This window comes from Macaca thibetana, chromosome 17 (genome assembly GCF_024542745.1).
Source record: "Macaca thibetana thibetana isolate TM-01 chromosome 17, ASM2454274v1, whole genome shotgun sequence".
Taxonomy (NCBI): Eukaryota; Metazoa; Chordata; class Mammalia; order Primates; family Cercopithecidae; genus Macaca; species Macaca thibetana.
In genome coordinates, this window is record NC_065594.1 from 74,480,978 (window position 1) to 74,500,010 (window position 19,033).

General features: G+C 40.7%; 2 protein-coding genes across 2 annotated transcripts in view; both read left to right on the forward strand.

The window, feature by feature from the left end:
* CLDN10 (claudin 10) overlaps positions 1-19,033 on the forward strand; it is a 1,179,064-nt gene that overhangs the window by 194,583 nt on the left and 965,448 nt on the right. The gene's annotated exons all lie outside the window — the stretch shown is intronic.
* GPR180 (G protein-coupled receptor 180) overlaps positions 4,862-19,033 on the forward strand; it is a 33,970-nt gene continuing 19,798 nt past the window's right edge. The window contains exons 1-3 of the mRNA XM_050766555.1: positions 4,862-5,328; positions 9,272-9,430; positions 16,114-16,314. Coding sequence (XP_050622512.1) covers positions 5,184-5,328; positions 9,272-9,430; positions 16,114-16,314 — 505 coding nt within the window. The 5' untranslated portion in view covers positions 4,862-5,183. The remainder of the gene's footprint in view (positions 5,329-9,271; positions 9,431-16,113; positions 16,315-19,033) is intronic.

The window sequence follows — 19,033 nt, forward strand, 5'->3', positions numbered from 1 at the left end:
CCGGTATGGTGGGGGTATGGAACGTTTTTCCCGGAAATGCCACCACTATGGATCAGATTTATGAATGAGTACCTCCTTTCATTCTTGTACTACAGCCATATCTAGAGGTTACTTATCAGTTGAGCTGAGAACGGGGAGTTGTTACAGATGGAGATGGGAGGTAGCAATTTCAAAATGATTTTTTTTTAGCCGGGCGGGGACAGGGTCTCGCTATGTTACCCAAGCTGGAGTGCGGTGGCGCGATCACGGCTCATTGCAGCGTCGACCAATGGGGCTCAAGCAATCCTCCCACCTCAGCCTCCTGAGTAGCTAGGAATACAGTCGTGCGCCACCACGCCCGCCTAATTTTTGGTAGAGATGGGTTTCGCCCAGTTGCCCAGGCTGGTCTCGAGCTCCTGGGATCCAGCCAATCTCCCTCCTCAGCCTCCCAAGGTCCTGGGATTACAGGTGTGAGCCACCGTGCCTGGCCTGCAAAATGATCTTTTGCTGTTGTTAATATTATTACAGGCCGGGCGCGGTGGCTTACACCTGTAATCCCAGCACTTTGGGAGGCCGAGGTGGGCGGATCACCTGAGGTCAGGAGTTCGAGACCAGCTTGGGCAACATGGTGAAACTCTGTCTCTACTGAAAATACAAAAATTAGCCGGGCGTGATGGCGGGCGCCTGTAATCCCAGCTACTCGGGAGGCTGAGGCAGGAGAATCGCTTGAACCTGGAAGGCAGGGGTTGTAGTGAGCAGAGACTTCACCATTACACTCCAGCCTAGGCAACAAGAGCGAAACTCCGTCTCAAAAAATAATATTATTACAGACAGTGCAGAAGGCTTGCAATCATGATAACGATATTCCCTAGGTCCTACCCTGATATATTATCCTATTCTCCCCTTTGCTCACTCTGCCCCAGCCTCCCCACCCTCCTTGCTCTTCATTGAATGTGCCAGGCATGCTACTTCCCTGGGACCTGGATGGCCTTTCCCCAGATATCTGCCCAGTTTTTACCCTTACTTCCGTTTTCAGCTTGAATGGCATCCTATTGACCACCACAATTAAAATAGCGAGCTCTGCCCAAACCTGCAGAATCATCTTACACTTCTTTATTTTCCTTCCTAGCACTCAACATTTACATTGATGTAACTGCCCTCTGTTTAGTGTTCCATGGGGTCAGGGGGTTTGTTTTGTTTTCTGCTGTAATTGCATGTCCTCAGAGACTTGGTACAAAATAAATGACCATTAAATATTGTCAAATAGATAAATAAATATCTTTTCTTTCCTCAACATGTTTGGGAAAAATGTTTGGCAAAGCTGAAAACGAATGGAAACGTCTAGTACAGGTATATATGTGGAAGTATCACATCACATATATACCTTGCCCTTTTTATAGGGCAAAGTGGTAATATATATGAAATATATATGAAAATTTCAAATGTTCATATTCTATGACCCCCCGAATTCCATGATGTATAATGTAAACAATTGTTCATTGCTATATTGCTTGCAATAATGAAACACTGGAAATAATCTAAATGTGTATAATGTCTTCTAACTTTTAAATGCAGTAGACTGTTTTATAGCCTTTAAAAAGAATGCACCAACATGGAATGAAGACCAAAATATACTGCAGTCGATACGTACAGTTTTTTTCTGACCAGACTCCTCCCCCCACCATCCTTTATGATCTCCCCAAGTTGACCCAGGCAGGCCACAGAATGGAATCTGGCTGACTCTAAGCCAACTGAAGCCTCTTCTTGGGATTTAGAATTCAACTAAGGTGCTAGTATAGTCTGGTTACTCTACTTGAACTCTGAGGTCCTACAAAGCTGCAATTTTTTGGTGGCCATGTTCTTTTAAAGTAACTGAGGAGCCAAAAAGCCTGTCTTCACAGTGAGAAAAACCAAGTTGATTGAGAAGAAAGAAAAGATAGGAGAGGCCTAACAGCATTCAAGGCCTATGTTATGATTTTTCTTCAGGACCAATTTTATTCCTTTCCTTGGTTTACAAATACCACATATTTTTGTGGTATTTGTGACTTACTTGAAAGGATTCACCCTAAACTCTTAAAATAAGTTACCTTTGGGGATGAGATATGGGAAGGGAAAGGAGGAAATGGGGAGTTTAATTTTTACTTTATATGCTTTTGTTTTCTTGAGACAGAGTCTCGCTCTGTTGCCCAGCCTGGAGTGCAGTGCCACAATCTTGGCTTACTGCAACCTCTGCCTCCCAGGTTCAAGCGATTCTCCCATCTCAGCCTCCAAGTAGCTGGGATTACAGGTGCATACCACACCTGGCTAGTTTTTGTATTTTTAGTAGAGATGAGTTTTCACCATGTTAGCCAGGCTGGTCTTGAACTCCTGACCTCAGGTGATCCACCCACCTCACTTCCCAAAGTGTTGGGATTACAGGCGTGAGCCACCGCACCCAGCCCACTTTATATAATTTTGATTGTGAATTTTTTTCTGAGACACATGGATTACTTTTATAACAAAGAACCCTTGCAGTTTTTTAAATCCCAAAATATTAATACTTCCAGCATATTCAGCCAGAAATACTGAAAATGCTGGGTATATGGTAGGAGGTGGTCCCTCAATATTTTTTTTTTTTTCTAAATGGTGAGGTCTGTTATGAGAACTTGCTTATATGTTATAGAAGCTTGTTGTTAAATGAAAATCATTTATATACATTTATTCATGAAATAATTTTGAGTTCCTACTTTTGTTACCTGTGGAGGGTCTTGACTGCAAGTTGTCCAGGTTCTTGGCATTTTGAACAAAGAATTGGACAAAAGGCACAGTAAAGCAAGGAAAGAATGATGCAACAAAAGAACGAAAGCAGAAATTTATTGAAAATGAAAGTACATGGCTGGGCGCGGTGGCTCACACCTGTAATCCCAGCACTTTGGGAGGCCGAGATGGGAGGATCTCTTGAGGTCAGGAGTTGGAGACCAGCCTGGTCGACATAGTGAAACCCGGTCTCTACTAAAAATCCAAAATTAGCCGGGTGTGGTGGTGCGCACCTGTAATCCCAGCTGGAGGCTGAGGCAGGAGAATCACTTGAACCTGGGAGGCGGAGGTTGCAGTGAGCCGAGATTGTGCCACTGCACTCCAGCCTGGGTGACAGAAGGAGACTCTGTCTCAGAAAAAGAAAATGAAAATACACTCCACAGTATGGGAGCCTCCCGAGCAGCGCAGAAGGACCTGGATACATAATCATCTTGGGTCCAAATACCCTCTAGAGGTTTCCCACTGGTCACTTGGAGCTCACCTCATGTAAATGAAGTGGTGGCCCCCAATAGGTCTGAATCCTTGCAGAAAGCAACGAGTCAGAGTCTGAAGTGGAGTTACAAAGGTCACACTCCTGTACAAACATCTGATTGGTTGCAAAAAGCAATGTTACAGTGTTACAAAGTTGCGCTTCTATGCAAACGAAGACTCAGCTGGCAATCAGTCTGCTTGGGTAGGGACAGCCAATTTCTTATCTGCCTCCAGAAAAGGTGGGGATTTGCAAAGCCTGTGGTCCTTTTGTTACTTAGGGTGGAAAGTTAGGGTTTTTCTTTAAATTTAGTTCTAGGTGTGAAAAGGCCTTAGGTTCCCTGCCCCCAGGCCCTATTCTCCTGCCTCACTTTCATTAAGACAGGTAGGGCACGGTGGCTCACGCCTGTAATCCCAGCACTTTGGGAGGCCAAGGCGGGCAGATCACCTGAGGGCGGGAGTTCGAGACCAGTCTGATCAACAGGGAGAAATCTCATCTCTGCTAAAAATACAAAATTAGCCGGGTGTGGTGGCGCATGACTGCAATCCCAGCTACTTGGGAGGCTGAGGCGGGAGAATCGCTTGAACCCGGGAGTCAGAGGTTCCGGTGAGCCGAGATCGAGCCATTGCACTCCAGTCTGAGCAACAAGAGCGAAACTCCGTCTCAAAAAAAAAAAAAAAAAAGTATAGTCGCTGATCAGCTGGAGCTGACAGTAGAGGCGGAGATTTCAGACACATGAATGGATACTTACAGTACAGTCACTGAGTGCTCTGATAGGGAAGTAAGGGATTCTGGTGCCAGGGGCAGCTACTACAGACTTAGGGGTTTGAGAAAGGCTTCTTGAAGTGCCTTGGGAAGGAGGAGTAAAGGAGGAAAAGGAAGGTGAAGAGGTCCAGTATTGGAATAAGCAGAAGTATTCCAGCCAGAGGGATCAGGGAGTGATAAGGCCTAGAAGGGAGAACTTGGGAGTGTTCAGGAAACCGACGGCGGTGAAGATGGAGATGAGAAAAAAAAATGGACATTTGAGAGGCTGGAGAGCCATGAGAACCTTTTGCAGCGAATTGTTTCCTACAGCTTTTCTGTGCCTGTAGGATAGAGATGGACTGTAGCCAATTAGAATGAAGACTGTAAAGACGGTCTTTGCCATAGGCCAAGAAAGTGATGAACCGAGTAGGACTGTGGTGGCTGCTTCCCACCCTCACCAGAAGAGGGGCTACTCCACACTTGTAATTGAATTGATTGAATGGGGGCTGGGGGCGGCTACAATTCCCAGCGGTCTGGTCTGCGGGGCGCGGGGCGCGGGGGGCGGAGAATAATAAAAGTCGAGAAGCCAGAGAACCTAGGAGGGAAAAATCGACTGGAGATGCCAAGAGAAGTCATGCGTTAGACTGTGGTCTTGCGGACCTAAGTGTCTTTGAGGCATTAAATCAGACACGTCCTGTCGGTTATACAGGCGCCGAGGAAGAAAAGCTGCATAGGAACACGATATTTTCTTTGCGGGAGAGTTTTTCTCTCTCGACCAGAGACAGTCCTGTCCTGTGTTATCTTAAGTTTTTGCGAATCTCACATGCCCCTCGAAGGCCAAGCGGACTCGTGCGAGCGCGCCCGCGCATGCTCAGTAGCAAGACGTGCTAGGCGATGAGGGAGATGAGTTTTCCGTAACCTGAAGCAACATCCTACTGATTCCTCATTAAAGAAAAAGGCGGGAACTAGTCAAAAGCCGGGGAGTGATGGGACGCTCGGATCTGCGCGTCCCGCCCATTTCGGCCTCTGATTGGTGAATGTCTTTGGCTCGTGGCAGAGCAGCCCGCCTCATTGGTTCTCAGGCTCCAGAGCCGCAGGTCTCCGGCGCCGACCCCGCCTCCCCCAGCTGCCGACGTGGGGCGGGCAGCCGCGGGTAGTTGGGTGCCGAGGCGTCGGTGAGGAGCGGGAGACGGGCATGGGGGGGCTGCGGCTGCTGGCGGTGGCCCTCACGTGCTGCTGGTGGCCGCAGGGCAGCCAGGGTAAGACCCTGCGGGGCAGCTTCAGCAGCACCGCGGCCCAGGACGCCCAGGGCCAGCGCATCGGCCACTTCGAGTTCCATGGTAGGTTTGGGGGTGGGGAGAGGGATGAAGGCGCGTGGCCCATCCCGCCGGCGGGGTCCGCGGGCCGCTCCTTCCCGGCCCCTCCCCGCCACGTTGGGCGAGGCCGGCGACTTCCCCAGCCTCACCTGGACCTCCTGCGTCGCTGCAGCTGCCGGGAATAGTGGGATGCATTCCTTGCCAACCCCGCTGGTGCGGCTTCCCAGCCCAAGGCAGCGGCCTCCCGCCACTAGTGATCGTGTTCCGCACCTGAAAGCCGGTTTCCATTTCCCCAACCCTCTCCTTGCAAGCGAATGTGCAAATGACTGGTCGGCCGCATCTTTCCAGATCCTTCCCCCAGAGAAGCACGTTTGCTCCTTCCTGTCTCGGCCGCACTGTGTACACTGACGTACGGGAGAATTTAAGACTAGGAACTTAAATTTCCTTTTTTTTTTTTTTTTTTTTTTTTTTAAGATCAATTTGCTGAGACCTGCTTGCAGCACAGTGGTTTTGGAAACCAAGTAAAACACTTGATAATGTAGTTGTCATATTGAACAGTTTGGTTAATTGGCTACTAGTGCAGTAGATTTACTGTGGGCGGTAAGGCCTAGAATTAGGCTGATGAAAAAGCATGTAAGTAGCGCTCTGGAAGCTCCCTACTTTGTGTTCTGTGTGGCTCTTCTGAAATCAGAGCTGCATTTGATTATTACCTTTTGATCTTCCTCAGATATCAGTAATTATTCCTTCAATAAATGAATTTGCAATTCATTCTAATTTTGGTCTCATTTGCACCCTCACAATTTAAGTGTTTTTCTTGGTACTGTCAATTTGACTAGTGCTATATTTCAAATAATTATTTGCCTGGACGACATTAGGAACTTTGATTTGTACAGTCTTAAGCATTAAAAGATGCAACGTTGAACATCAGAATATTGGCCTAGAAAATGTTCTTAAGAGAAGATAATAGAAACTAGGAACTACTTTGGTGAGAAAAGGAATTTAAAGTAATGGGAAATTGCAGAATTGACGGAATAAAGGGAATGGATCCTGAATTTTTTTTTTTTTTTTTTTGAAGTTTTTAAGATACCTAAGAAAAGGAGTTCAGCAACCCAGTTTTTCATAATCCAATGTGGAATATATTTTGGGTGAATGAAGAAGAAACACTAGAAACAATTTTATTATTTTTTGGTCACATTTTGAGTTTCTCAATCAACGGACTGTAACCATACTTTGAGTATTGACAGCCACTGTCTTAAATGGCACAATGTGGACAGTGTTGGAAAATCTGGGATATATAGAAGACATGGGTTATTACTTAGGGCCAGCAGAGAGACTTGGACTTCCTCATAGTTCATGATGATCATCTGGTAAACGTGGAGGAGAAACATGTACTAAATTCGGATTTCTCAAGACAGATTGGGGATAAGGTGTTTCAAGTACATTCATTCTCTTTCATATGTATAAAATCATATATAGTTATTACCAATTTTCATGAATCCCAATTCAGTAAAATAATAATGCAAAAACTATACTGAAATAATGAACTGTAACTCAGAATGCAATTTACAGTGTTAATTGGGCCTCAGAGTCACTTTTAAGACTGTTCAAAATATGTAAGAGATTTTCACATTATTTGATGTATACACTGTATATTTAAATATATTTAAAATGTTTGATAAAAGTGGTAATTATAGTAACAAAAGCATAGAAAAAACAAATTTCCAGGAGAACAGAAGATCTTAAAATGAAAAATAGTCTCCTGTCTTAGCTCTTTTCACCCAGAATCCCTTTCCTTAGAGGCACTAACTTATTGCCATTTTTGTTCTGGGCCTTAAATGTAGTTGGTGTGTGCAACCAGGTTCATTCTGTATTCATCTTACAACGTATATTATTCTGAAAGTTCTTTTTTTTAAAAAAGAAGCCAGACTCGGTGGGTGGCTCATGCCTGTAATCCCAGCACTTTTGGAGCAGAGGCAGGCAGATCACTTGAGATCAGGAGTTCAATACCAACCTGGCGGCCGGGCGCGGTGGCTCATGCCTGTAATCCCAGCACTTTGGGAGGCTGAGGTGGGCAGATCACCTGAGGTCAGGAGTTAAAGACCAGCCTGGCCATCATGGTGAAACCCGTCTCTACAAAAATATAAAAATTAGCCGGGCATGATGGCAGGTGTCTGTAATCCCAGCTACTTGGGAGGCTGAGGTAGGAGAATCGCTTGAACCGGGGAGATGGAGGTTGCAGTGAGCTGAGATCGTGCCATTGCACTTCATCCTGGGCAATAGAGCAAGACTTTGTCTCAAAAAATTAAAAAAAAAAAAGACCAACCTGGCCAACATGGTGAAACCCTGTCTCTACTAAAAATACAAAAATTAGCTGGATGTGGTGATGCCGGGTGTGGTGGCACATGCCTGTAATCCCAGCAACTCCTACTTAGGAAGCTAAGGCAGCAGAATCGCTTGAACCTGGGAGGTAGAGATTGCAGTGAGTGGAGATTACGCCACTGCACTCCAGCCTGAGTGACAGAGTAACACTGGCCCAAAAAAGAGTGTTGTTCTGTCACCCAGACTGGAGCGCAGTGGTGTAATCAAAGCTTACTGCAGCCTCAGATTCCCAGGCTAAAGCCATCCTCCCATCTCAGCCTTTCGAGTAGCTGAGACTACAGGCTCAGCCACCAAGCCTAGATAATTTTTTTTTTTTTTTAATAGCAACAGGATCTCACTTTGTTTCCCAGGCTGGTCTCAAACTCTTGGACTGGTGATCCTCCCACCTTGACCTCCTAAAGGTGCTGGGATTATGGGTGTGGCCACTGTGCCCAGCCCTTGAAAGTTCTTTTGTAAAAGTCATAGATACCAAATTTTGTTTTAGATATAATGTGTCTACTCCAGAACACATACATTTAAACTTTCCTGCTATTAGCTATGTTTATTTTTTATATTAAGAGTATAATTAAACATTAACACCTATGTCATATTGAAAAACAGAAACTTTGGTGGGACTTTAATTTTTAATTTTAATTTTAATTTTTTTCTTTTATTATACTTTAAGTTCTAGAGGACATGTGCACAATGTGCAGATTTGTTACATATGTATACATGTGCCATGTTGGTTTGCTGCACCCATTAACTTGTCATTTACATTGGGTATATCTCCTAATGCTATGCCTCCCCTCTCCCCTCACCCCACGACAGGCCCTGGTGTGTGGTGTTCCCCACCCTGTGTCCAAATGTTCTCTTTGTTCAATTCCCACCTATGAGTGAGAACATGTGCTGTCCTTGCGATAGTTTGCTCAGAGTGATGGTTTCCAGCTTCATCTATGTCCCTACAAAGGACATGAACTCATCCTTTTTTTATGGCTGCATAGTATTCCATGGTGTGTATGTGCCATATTTTCTTAATCCAGTCTATCATTGATGGACATACGGGTTGGTTCCAAGTCATTGCTATTGTGAACAGTGCTGCAATAAACATGCGTGTGCTTGTGTCTTTGTAGCAGCAATGATTTATAATCCTTTGGGTATATACTCAGTAATGGGATGGCTGGGTCAAATGATATTTCTAGTTCTAGATCCTTGAGGAATTGCCACACTGTCTTCTACAGTGGTTGAACTAGTTTACAGTCCTGGTGGGACATTTCTATAGATTATGAATAAAATGTAAAACAAGTGGTTGTAAAGTGAGGCAAAAATTGTAATACAGTGAATTGTCCAAATACCCTAGATATTTGCCGTTTATTGAGTGAAATATTATCAGTTATCAGCTGAATTTCAAGGAAATACCACGCATTCATTTGAATAATCTCTTGCTTCTAAATGTGGTGTTCATTCTGATGTGATTTACCTAGTTAAGCGAGATTTAAGAAGAATTGTGCTTTTTAAATTTCCATTTTGGTAAGTAGAGGTGTTGAGTTGTCCTCATGTCTCAGTTTCATATAAGACCAAACTAGTTGATAATTTTTGTTTTAATGTCAAGGTGACCATGCTCTTCTGTGTGTCAGAATCAACAACATAGCAGTAGCTGTTGGAAAAGAAGCTAAACTCTACCTGTTCCAAGCCCAGGAATGGCTAAAGCTACAGCAAAGCAGTCATGGTTATAGCTGTAGTGAAAAATTATCCAAAGCTCAGTTGACAAGTGAGTATATCCTTTTTTCTTTGATCATTAGATACGGTTTTTTTCCTCCTAATGTTGAAATACAGTACCATATGTACATATGTTACATCGCACGGTGATGACACTTTGTCTAGTACATTTTAAGCTGAGTTTTAACAATGCCTTTCCCTTCTTTATCATTTTTGAAAAATGAAAATCCAGATAATTTATATAGGAGTCCTTTCTTTCATTCAGACTCTTTACAGTTTGCATAATTTATGCCAATATGGAAAATATATTTTGACCCAGTGGCAGCATGGAATGAATGGTAACATTCGTTGAATGCTAATTATCTGCCAGCACTGAGCTAAATGCCAAACATGTATTATTTTAGTTAATCGGATAATTTAGCTCAAGTGATGCTATTTCCCAACATGTCATTTGAACATGAGACTTAGTTACATGGTGATACAATATGTCACTTTGACAGCTAGGCACAGTGGCTCACGCCTGTAATCTCAGCACTTGGGAAGGCCAAGGTGGGCGGATCACCTGAGGTTGGGAGCTTGAGACCAGCCTGGCCAACATGATGAAACCCCGTCTCTACTGAAAATACAAAAAAAAAATTAGACAGGTGTGATGGCACACACCTGTAATTCCAGCTACTTGGCAGGCTGAGGCATGAGAATTGCTTAAAACTGGGAGGCAGAGGTTGCAGTGAGCCGAGATCACACCACTGCACTCCAGCCTGGGTGACAGAGTGAGACTTTGTCTCAAAAAAAAAAAAAAGTCTCTTTGAGATGTACCAGCACCACATCATTTGTATACTGCTGGTTTGCCTCTAGAGAGGCTGTACTTTTAAAATCCTAATCTAGTGGCTTAAATCTGTGATCCCATTCATTCTCATCAACATTGTCCTGTGCATTAGAGTGCTAGCCATCCAGAGTGAGTGAAAGTTTTTTTAAATATGAAAATGAAGAACGTGTGCCATTGTTTCCATTTTGCACCTTGCAAGTTAATTAGGTGTAGGAGACGTTAGAAATTTGAAGCATCCAAATGCTTCAAATTTGGGAATTACTCTTCCCTCTTTCCCATTATTATTCAGGGACTCATCCATATATGGAACATGGTAGTCTCCTCTTAGCCTAGTCTAGCGAAACGTTCATTTCTAAACATCCAGTCTTTATCTTATCAGCTGTCTGATTCCCTCATAAGGCAACTAGTTAGAACAGTGAAAAACGCAGAGGTCCCCAATCCTTGCCACCCATTGTGGGGATCTTTAATGTAGATTTGTGAGCTGACATTGTGAGAAGATAGTATCCTGAAGATGAATGATTGGATTCAACTATAAAAGAGACAATTACATACAATTATTTACTTTGACCCTGAATTCAAAACTTATCTGGGAAATATATGCAGATTCTCATCATTAGTTATCTCTTCCTTTCTCTGCCAATTTGCTCATCTAAGTGTTCCACGTATGTATGAAAGGTCATGTCCTTCAGTTCCCAATTCCTCTGGTGTCTAAACTGAACTCACCATCTTCCCCATCCAGACCTGGTCCTCTTCTGGTGTTCCCTGTTTTAAGAACTGGCACCACCCACCATCTAGTAAACAGTTGAGAAACCAAGGTGTCTTCTAATACTCCCCTCTTTGACCTTTCTACCTCCCCATCCATCAGTTAAGTCTTGAGGTTTTACTTTTAAATATCTCTTGAAATCATCTTGCCTTTGCTATTTCAGCAGTCTCCTACCTGGTTATTCTATAGCCAGGCTGGTCTCCCTTCTGTAACTAGATGTTTCTAAATAGCAGATATGGTTATGTTACAATCACTTCCTCACCACACCCTTAAAATAAATGGTTTCCCTTAACCTGACCAGCAAAGCTGTTTCCCTTAACCTGTCCAGGCCTCCTTAACCTGACCAGCAAAGCCATTGTAGACTGGCTGCTGCTTACCTCTCCATTTTATCTCAGGGCATTGCCCCACTCACTGCATTTTATTTCAGTGCTACCTTGAGCCTTTGCATAAGCTTTTTCCTCTTCAGCCTCCCTGCTGGCTCCTCCCTCGATTAAGTTAACACCTAAGTTTTTATAGCCTCTTGCTTTCCTACATAACACTTACTATAGTTACCACTTTCCATTGTATTTATTTGTTATAAAATCAGTCAGTGAGAGCAGTAGGGCTCTTTTGGTGTGTTCATTCACTGAGTGCTTCCACTGTTTCATGTACTATGCTAGGTACTGGTGATAGATTAGTGACCAAAATGTCCTTAAGGCTGGTGGCGGTTACCAGAATGAATCAGATCAGTGTGAATAAATGTAAAATTGCTATTTTGATAAGCCCTATGAATGCCAATTATATGGCACTATGAGAATGAGAATTTATCGTACCCTGGTGCTTAGTTAAGTTTTTACTAAGTATTGTAGAATGAATAGTCGTAGACCTTAGTGTTTAAGGGCTTTTTGTTAGGTAGGTTGTTTGCTTTTTGCGTTTGACATCTCAAAGACTTTCTGTCTCCAACAAAAACTTATTAGGCAGTTTAAAGCTTTGAGCGATAGAAATATTGATTTGTTCTCTTGTATCACATAGTCAGTATTATACTATATACTTTATACACTTAAAAACATCATTTCTGTATGAGTCATATTCCTGTATTCCCAGAACTTCTATATGCCGGAAGACAGTGTGGTGCAATGGGAAGACCACAAAACTGAGAATCACTGCTAGTGATTTATAGCAAGAACTCGTTATCTTTGAACCCTATTTTACTTATCTGTACAACAAGCAAGTTGACTAGGTTTCCCTAAGGTTCATAATAGTTCCAAAATGCTGCCATTCTCATTATAACTGTTAAGGATGGAGTTACTTATGTATAGGACTACAACTTAACAAAACCTTCTGCTGTTGTTTCTATTTCTATTTTCTCTTTCTTTTCCCTGTTCTGTTGAGTGCAGAAGTATTCTTTGGAATTGTGGAATGAAAGATATCAGGAAACAGGAATTTTAGAGGAGTGAAGGTTGTTTTGTCAAATTTTGGGGCCTAAAATAAATTTAATACTGATTTCTACGTATATATACTTCACCAGTTTTTTTTCCAATAACAAAATCCAAGTCTTAAGTCTCTTCTATATATTAGTTGTCATATTTATGGTATGTTATTTAGGAGCTTAGATACATTTAAACAAAAAGCATATCTTTAAATTCATGATGTAATAGTAGCACATATTTAAGAATAATTCCTTATAGCAAGTGCTTTTCTTAGCTATTAATGAGACTTAACAGTTAACAGCCTTTCACCTATTTGGTAATGAACTCAGTAACTCTGCCCAGCTCCTACGTAAAACCCTGCCACTGCTGTGTGCTATGAAAGGACTAGCAGATTTGAAAAATCTCAACGTTGAATGTTGCTTGACTCTCCCAAATTAATGTTTGAGAAATTATTTTTCAATCATCTCTTTGTTCTGTCATAAAAATCTGATTTAAAAAATAATAAAAACTATTTTGTAGATTTTTAAAGCAAGCAAACAAGACATTTAAAAGCACTGAAAATGATGAGTTTATGTATTTCTATCTAAACAAGGAGATTTGGAGGAATTTTCTATCAGATTATAGGAGCTAAATAAAATATTGTATACAAAACATTTCAGTGTTGTCTTTTTACATGTTATGCATATGATTCCTTTTGTAGTTTGATATATTTTGTAAATCATTTAAAGGTGTTAGTATTTTATTGTGTGTTTTGGTTAACAGTATTCATTTCCTTTTATAATATGATTGGACAATTAGCTATTCAGCACCATTCTCAGCAGTTCAAGTTTTGTTAATATTTGAGGTACTAATTACACCAGCATAGAATATGCATGCTGTGCTGTAGTCTTTTGTCTCGGAAACAATGAACACACGGTTTTGTCAAGAGGCTTGTTTCCCAGGCTTGCTGAAAAGACAGCAAGACAAAAACTAAAGGCCAGTATCACTTTATGAAGTACACTTTTATTTGTGCTTGAAGTAAATCCACATAATTTAAAATGAAACATCAGAAGTATATTGGTAAAAGTGTGGTTTTTAAATATTTTATCTAAGAGAAAAAGTGCAAATGATAAAAACAGCAACACAGCAGAGCCTTTATATAATGAGGTCCGGATTATATAATTGCACATTGCACATTTAAACAGTCTTATTTCTGAATCATTTATTGAGCATTTATTAAATTCTTACTAAAAGTCTTCCAATATTTAACAGAGACTAGAGTCTTTGCTACATTTTTCCGGAAGCTGTATGGTTTTTGTTTGTTTGTTTTTTAAAAAGGTAGTTTAAATGTCAGCTAACTTACAGTGGCCAAAAAAGCAATGTCATAGTGGTGTTAATCAAATCCTCTTATTCAATTTAACTACCAATGAATGAAATTCCCAGTTGTACAGTCCAAGTCCTCAAAATTCAAATCCTGACTACATCTGTATCTCATTCATAAAGACCACCTATAAATAACATTTTTCCAACTTTCCACTAGGAAAATTTCCCAACATACAGAAAAGATGAAATTATAATACAACCAGCATCTGTATATCCTCTGCTTAGACTCAATAATTGTTAATATTTTATTAAATTTGCTTTATGTCTATATGTATGTGATTTTTGTTTTAATTGAACCTTGTGAAAATAAGCAGCAGGTATCACAGTTTGCTCCTCCATACCTAAGCATACATCTTCTAAGAGTAAAGAAATTCATCTGTTTAACTGTCCTACACCTAAGAAAATTAATATAATTTTATAATGTCCTCCGAAATCTATTCCATACACAAATTTCTGGTTACCTCAAGAAATGTCTTTTATTTATTAAAAATCTACAATTGAGAAAGAGATTAAGACTAATTTGTCCTTAAATATTGACATGTTATGGGGGCAAACTAGAGTTGGGAATTGGGCCCATCATAATACTGTTTTAAAAATACTTTGTGTAGAATCATTCTCTTTACATAACATTCCATATGCTTTTCCTTTGCGCCTCACAAGAACTCTGAGCTAACAGGGAAGGTATCTTTATTTTACTATTGAAGAAACAAATTTAGAGAGGTTGTAAATTTATTTGCTGAGTCACAAGGCCAAGACTCACTCTTCTGACTCTACTCTTTTCGTTACACTTAGAACTTGAGACACTCCTCTCCTAGGCAGCTTCATGTTAGTGTTAGTCAGTGCCTCTTAGGTCAGGTCATATTCAGAAACTGCAATTACTTTGGCACCAACCTAATAGTTTTAGATCCAGAGAGAATCTTATACATCATTTTGTGTTTCTCAGAAGGGAGTGCCATTGGCATTTTAGGGGGAATAATTATTTGCATGAGGTTCAGCATAGCCCCCCTCCAAGTATCTAACCAGCTATTGTGACAAAAAACGATCCCCTCATATTTTCAGAGGCCCTGGATGAAAGGAGATTACCCTGGATTGAGAACCACTTACTAATATAACCACCTTGTTTTAAAGAAAGGAAAAGCAGAATTGACATTTAGCAACTGCTCTGTGACAGATACCATGCTAGGTGACTCACATAACTTAGTGCTTACATCAGCTCTTTGCTGTAGGTAGTATCTTCATTTTACAGATGAAGAAAATGAGTGTCATTGCTTATGTAACTTACCCAAGGTCACACAACAGTTAAGTATTGAAGCCAGGATTGAAACATACATCTGAATGATGCCACACACCCCCACCCCTGACTATATCATATTACTTCATATGGACCTGATCCAGTATAATAACTTCTACATTCCTGTAATTTCTATTTTTTCTGCTTTTTGTACCCTTTTAAAGAACAACCAATCAGAAAAAGGTTTTGGAAAATCTTTTGAAAATACGTAGTTTTTAGATACAATGATTTCGTAAGTTGAATGCTCCATTTTAAATTTAACTTGAGTAATCTTCAAAAATGTCACTGTGATTGTTGCACAGCATTGTGGATGTGCTTAATGCCATAGACTGTACACTTAAAAATGGTTAAAATGATACATTTAGCATTGTGTATATTTTACCACCACAATTTTTTTGAATGTCATTAACCCACCTGGAAACTGTGAAAATACTGAAAATTAAAATTCAGAGTTTCAGCTGTCGAGACCAAGATGGTGGCGAGACTCAGCGCCTTCCTCAAGAATGCCTGGGCCAAGGAGCCGGTGCTGGTCGTGTCCTTCATCATCAGGAGCCTAGCTGTAATTCTGCCCCCACTCAGCCCCTACACCAAGTACGTCATCATGATCAACGAGGTCACACCCTACAACTACCCAATGCCCATCCGCAATGATGGGAACATGCCCGATGTGCCCAGCCACCCCCAGGATTCCCAGAGCCCCAGCTTGGAGTGGCTGAAGAAACTGAGCACCTCCACTGACAGAGGAGGCCCCTCCCATGGCTCCCAATACGAATGTGAGAACCAGAAAAAAAAAAAAATTCAGAGTTTCAGTGAAGCCATTCTACTCGTGGTGTTTTATAGTCATACTTGTATAGTGATTCCTTGGTTAAAAACATCATTTTTATCTCCTTTGCAGATAAATTCTGATTTATTCTGTAAATATCTGGTTTATAAGACTTATTCCAAATACTTCACAAAGTCTTGGATTTCTGAGGCAATAAAAATGAAACAAAAGAGTCCTAACCTCAAATTGATTATATGATAAAATAATGGAACACGTGTGAGAGTTTTGTTACGAAAGGTGTTGTTTTCTTTCTCTTTAAAGTGACCATGAACCAGACCGAACATAATCTGACAGTGTCCCAGATTCCATCTCCACAAACGTGGCATGTGTTTTATGCAGACAAGTATACGTGCCAAGATGACAAGGAGAGTTCTCAGGTGGAAGATATCCCATTTGAAATGGTGTTACTAAACCCAGATGCTGAAGGGAATCCATTTGATCATTTTAGTGCTGGAGAATCTGGTAAGAATATGTATTTGAATATATCCTAAATTCTGGAAAAGATTTATGCACAAATATATTCATGTCGTATTTTTAAAATAAAAAAATGAAAGCAACCTATATGTCCAAAAGTAGAGAAATGGTTAAATGAATCTTCTTATACCTTTTTGATAGCCATAATACTAATTTTTAAAAGCAGAGTATTATTTGAGTGTATTAAAACCTGCAGAGAATTAAACAGAAGTACAAAACTGTTAACAGATTATTTTGATACTCTGAGTTGGTAGAGTTGTATAGTTTTGTTTGTTTGCTTGTTTGTTTGGGCTCCTGACAGGAAATGACTTGTGCAGTTTTTAGTTTCCTCTATAATTCTAAATATTTTTGTTTTTATGATAACTTTGCATTATTTTTATAAACAGAAAAATGTAATAAATTGAACAATTTCAGTTGTTAACTCAATAATTAAATGAGATTAGAAACTGAACTGCTTTGTATGGTTAACTCTTTACTAGATTGTTTGAACAGATTTAGGGATTGCCTTCATTGAAGCTTACAACAATTTAAATGATCAGAGTCTATAATACTTCCCAGAATCAGATTTACTCATATAAAATATTTCATCAAAATGTTAGGTAACTATGTCCTGGCCTACTGAGGTAAGATTCCTAGCCCCAGCAGAAGTGAATGACTTCTTATGATCATGATAAACATGCTATGAAGTATAACTGATTTGTAAATTACCATGTAGGAGTAAGGATTTGTACGCCATCTGTCAAAGAAAAGCGTTAATGGTTTACCTCTTCATGAGTTCATTGGCTGTTTGAAAGAGTCAATCTGCTTAAGAGAAAAATTTAGTTCCATTGTATCCTGTTGGCCATAGAGTGGCGTGGGTGGAGGTGAGGCAGGAGTGAGGCCACATTAGCTTAAACCGATTGTTTAGTTCAAAGTGTAAATTCGTCACAGCTAAAAAAGCAACTTGAGATTTGTGACAGTAGGTCACAAATAATGTTTTAAGGGATAAACTTTTTAAAAATATCCTTTGTTTGGGAAAAATGTATATCTAGTGACAGAATGGCGTGCTAATTTATTTTTATTTTTATTTTTTAGAGATGGGGTCTCACCATGTTGCCCAGGTTGTCTCAAACTACTGGGTTCAAGTGATCCTCCCACCTTGGCCTCCCAAGGTGTTGGGATTGCAGGTGTGAGCTGCTGCACCTGGCCCTAAATGTTTTAAAGTGGTTAATTTTAAAGTTCTTTCTGTGAAAGAAATGATGTAGTGTAAACTACTCAAGTTGTTTCTGAATGCAAATGAATGTAAAGGTTAAATTTCATTTATGATACCTTTGACTAGTATAGATCATTATTGGAAATTAACTTAGTCCTTCCATTTCCTTAATCTTTGTAAAAGATGCCAACATTTTTCTGTATTTTGGAAAGGCATTGATGGAACCCAGGTCTACTAAGAGCATTGAATGGGTGGTTGGACTAAACTGCTCTTCAGGTCCTTTTTTTTTTTTTAAATTTAATTTTTTGAAGCGGAGCCTTGCTCTGTCACCCAGGCTGGAGCGCAATGGTGCAGTCTCGGCCCACTGCAACCTCTGCCTTCTGGGTTCAAGCGATTGTCCCGCCTCAGCCTCCTGAGTAGCTGGGACTACAGGCGCCCACCACTACACCTGTCTAATTTTTGTATTTTTAGTGGAGACGAGGTTTCGCCATGTTGACCAGAACTCCTAACCTCAGGCCAAGGCAGGCCTGCCTTGGCCTCCCCAAGTGCTGGGATTACAGGCATAAGCCACTGCACGCAGCCTTCCGGTCCTTTTTAACTGTAAGACTTCGTTATTTCACATGACACTTGTTTTTAGGACTGGTCAAGGCTCACTAGGAAGTAATGTTCTGCAGCAGTTGCTGCATGTGCAAACCCTGCTGCCTCTACTGGAGTCCAGATGAATTAGCACTTCCTCTCCTGCCTTCCAGGCTGTAGCCCTTTGGCTCAAACGGTGGTTTTATGTATTGAGTGGATCCATGAGACTTTTCTGGATCCTAATATGCTTTTACTTGCCTCCTTATCCAGGCCTCCATTTTTGGTCTTTTTCTTTATCACCAATTTGGCATGTAAACTTTTATCCCAGGCTATAAAGTGATCACATTTGTGCCCTGTGCCATGCTTGGACTACTGAATGCCAGTCATACCTTGCCTTGTCCTGAACCTTGCCTATATCTTCCAGTGTTTTCCTCAACATCTTGAGTTGTGGCAACCTTTTCTTTATGATCCATACTAACCATTGTGATTCAGTTCTTAGTTCTGACTCCTTCTGACCTACCTTTTCCTGATTTTGTGACTGATTTTGATTTTATGCTTACTCTTGTGTCTAAAAGCTGTCTTATACTACAGTGGGTAAGTTACATTGAGTATGTCAGCAACAATATTTAAACAAGGGGCAAAACCTCACTATAATTGTATGTATTTTCATTAAGCATGACATTCTATGCAAGGCTAACCTGTGGGAATTAATCATTAAAAAGTGCTAGAAGTACCCAAAACCATCCAGCCTTGTTTTGTGGCTTCCTCTAAACATCACATCATTTTATTGATTAAAATACCTAAAAGCTTTTGTGAATAACTCTATATTGAAGTATCAATGAGTGGTTCTTAACCCATCACTGTATGCATCTAGTTTAAGGTTATGAGGTTTAAAACAAAAATTCAGATGTTCACACCCCGAGACTCAGATAGATTTGG